Source organism: Trichosurus vulpecula, chromosome 1, assembly GCF_011100635.1.
Source record: "Trichosurus vulpecula isolate mTriVul1 chromosome 1, mTriVul1.pri, whole genome shotgun sequence".
NCBI lineage: Eukaryota > Metazoa > Chordata > Mammalia > Diprotodontia > Phalangeridae > Trichosurus > Trichosurus vulpecula.
The window spans coordinates 282,138,800-282,141,703 of NC_050573.1; the positions used below are offsets into that span (position 1 = coordinate 282,138,800).

The 2,904-nt window shown below is 46.8% G+C and overlaps 1 protein-coding gene across 1 annotated transcript; it reads right to left on the minus strand.

Annotated features, from left to right (window-relative positions):
• Positions 1-371: 371 nt before the first annotated feature.
• CRH (corticotropin releasing hormone) lies at positions 372-1,096 on the minus strand. Its single transcript, XM_036741939.1, has one exon. The coding sequence runs from the start codon at positions 1,094-1,096 to the stop codon at positions 497-499; it is 600 nt and encodes a 199-aa protein (XP_036597834.1). The 3' UTR covers positions 372-496.
• Between the last annotated feature and the right edge of the window lie 1,808 nt (positions 1,097-2,904).

The window sequence follows — 2,904 nt, forward strand, 5'->3', positions numbered from 1 at the left end:
CTTTTATTAAAAATATAAATATTCAACATTCTTTTACACAACCAAATTGACTGAGGGCTGGAAAGATGTTTTATTATGACAATGTTTACAAGAAAAAAAATGATTCAGAAGAACTTACATGGTTTCCCCTCCCAACCACCCTGAGTCCAGGGAGAAAAGCTTTCTCCTTGACTTTAGAACACAACAAGCTTAAGTAGGTGACTTTCCTGTGCTCCTTCAAAACGTTTCTTCAAAGGTCTACACCTGTGCTAACCACACCACTAAAATAACTTGGAGAAGGAAAATAAAATTACAAAGGACAATTTTCTTTTTACTGCACTTAAATACACTTCGTGCATGCTAATTAAGGGATATAGGCTCTCTCAGTGTACATCCTCTATGTGTCAAGCTATATAAAAATAAACAAATGATATCAGAGCAGCACTATGGTACAGAATACTGTATTTTTTTTTCTTTTTGTGCTAAATGCAAAATCTCTTTGGCAAAACGGGATGTCTCACTTTCCAATAATCTCCATCAATTTCCTGTTGCTGTGAGCTTGCTGAGCTAACTGTTCGGCCCGGGCCATTTCTAAGACTTCTCGGAGGAGGTGGAAAGTCAGATCCAGGGAGATGGGAGGTTCTTCCGACCGCTTCTCTCTCTCCATCGCCTCCCGCTGCTCGCTGTAGGTACTCTCAGCTCCTCCCTCCCCTAGACCTGCCTGGCTGTCCAGGGAACGCTGCGGGAGTTGCAAGTGCTGGAGCCGCTGGACGGCCCCCCGGAAAAAGTTGGAGACCGAGACCTCAGGGGAGAAGTGGCTACCAGGGCTGCCGCCAGGGGAGGAGGAGGACGAGGACGAGGACAGGGAGGAGAAGGAAGCAGCGGGGCTCTTGTTGAGGTTGCCCAGGCGCAGGAAGTATTCTTCTCCCATGCGGAGCAAGAGAGGCAGGGGCTGCTGTTGATTCGGCGGGGGCGGAGGCGGCTGGAAGAAGTCCAGGGGCTGAGCTGCGGACCCCATGGACGACGCGGAACCCTTGCTGATGAGAGCTCTGCATTCCTGGCAGGGCAAGAGCGTAACCAGCAGGATCCCGGTAGACACAAGAAGCTGGAGCTTCATGGTCGGGGCGCTGATCTGCAACACAAAGGACAAGGGATAGGAGGGAAGAAAGGAACGAAAAGAGGAAAAGGAGAGAGGTGAGAGAGGGGAAAAAAGAAGAGAAGGAAAGGAAAGATAAGAAAGAGGCAAGGTATGAAGTTTAACTGAGCTGGGAGAAGGAATTCCATTTCCGTCTCCGTGACTTTCTACACACTTACACAACATAACATAACACACAACTCGACGCTGCGCAATGCAACACATCCGATTCTTGCCACAGCCTTAGACAGAAGCTGTGGATGGGCGACTCTATGCTTGATATGGGCGCTGTCCTCGGTACTGAAGCTTTGATAGCAATCAAAGTCACCTGGACTCCAGAGGGCTGCAAGCCTGCTGAATTGTTCCTTTTCTCTGTCAGATGCCCGGACATGCGGCCCCAGAGTGTTTTGCCCACTTTATAACCCCCAAGACTGTATCCTCTGAGCACAACCGCTGGGCTGAGCGCGGCCAAAGAGGCGTTACGTGCTCTGCTTTTTCAGGATGTGATATAAAGAGGGAACTTTTTGCTAAAACTATGTAGATTAGTAGCCTCAGGCTCTCACTTTCCTTCCCCTTTCCTACTTGGTTTCTGCCCCATCCTCCCGCTCTCAACCAGGGGCTCCTTTTCTTAAAAGTGAGTGAAAAGCATTTGGGACATTTTGGTGATGAACAACACCCTTTTGGTTTGTGGGTTGTTGTTTTGGCGGTGGTATTCTTTGTCAGATAGCAGACACTATCAGAAACATATAGATGCATCTAGAGACATAACCTGCATAAACACAAGCACACACAAGGACACATTTCTGTCAAAGTAGGGCTCACCGAGCACGCTAACACACCTAAAGCAGGGGAAAGTTTTCAGTGAGTCTGAAGCAGTGTATCAGGTTTCTCCCTACCTTCAGAGTTGCTTCTGCAAATGAGCGGGGTAGCTGACGCCTCTCAGCTCCGAGAGGGAGGAGACTGAAGCTTTTCAGGTGCTCCTTCTGTTCCTCTGAGTCGTCTCTTCCCCGAACTTGGGATCGGATTTTCTTCTAATCAGAGCTTGGTTGCGGGATTTTTATAGCTTAGACCCTCTTATGGAATCACGCAGTACTTGCCTAATAAGCTGACGCTTTCTTGACAGCTAGATTGCGTGCTCGATCTGCTCCTGAATAAATCATGGGGTCCTTCCGAACAGCAATGGGCAAAGTTTTGCTATCACAACACAGAATCTCACATCCAATTATATCAACAGATATTTATCGCCTCCTTGGTGACGTCAACCATCCCTAAATTGGATGAGCTGCTCATGACTTGCCCATTGACAAAAAATCTTGAATGAGATTTCCCAAGTGTGAAAAGGTACTGACCTCTTACTATGAATGGCTAACCTGGGGGCAGAAGAGCACTTGAAGTGTTGGGGGCCAAGAAAGGTTGGGGGGGGATTAGCAATCAGGCTACAACTGTGCTGGCTTTACTGCCTCCACCTTTCAGCATCTGAAAGTATTCCTTTGCTAATTAAAAAAAAACTTTTCCATATTTTCCTAGCCTAAAAAGACTAGTAGGAAGATAGATTTGCCGGAATATCCAGCATCTGCTTCTGACATTCTTGATAGGCAGTTGAAAAATATTATATTCTCAAGCCAAGACTTATAATTCACTCCAACCATAACGTGGGAGACAAGAGTCAAAATTGTTGAAAACATGTCGGGGGTAACCACATAGTGAATGAACTACTGCTGGACAGATAACCTGGTGCATAGCAAGAGTTATAAGCTCTCTTGGAATTCCACTGTTCCTCTAGAACTGAA

What these genes read in the sequence shown, in the direction of transcription:
- CRH (XM_036741939.1), bottom strand. Translation starts at nt 1,096, where the DNA reads ATGAAGCTCCAGCTTCTTGTGTCTACCGGGATCCTGCTGGTTACGCTC.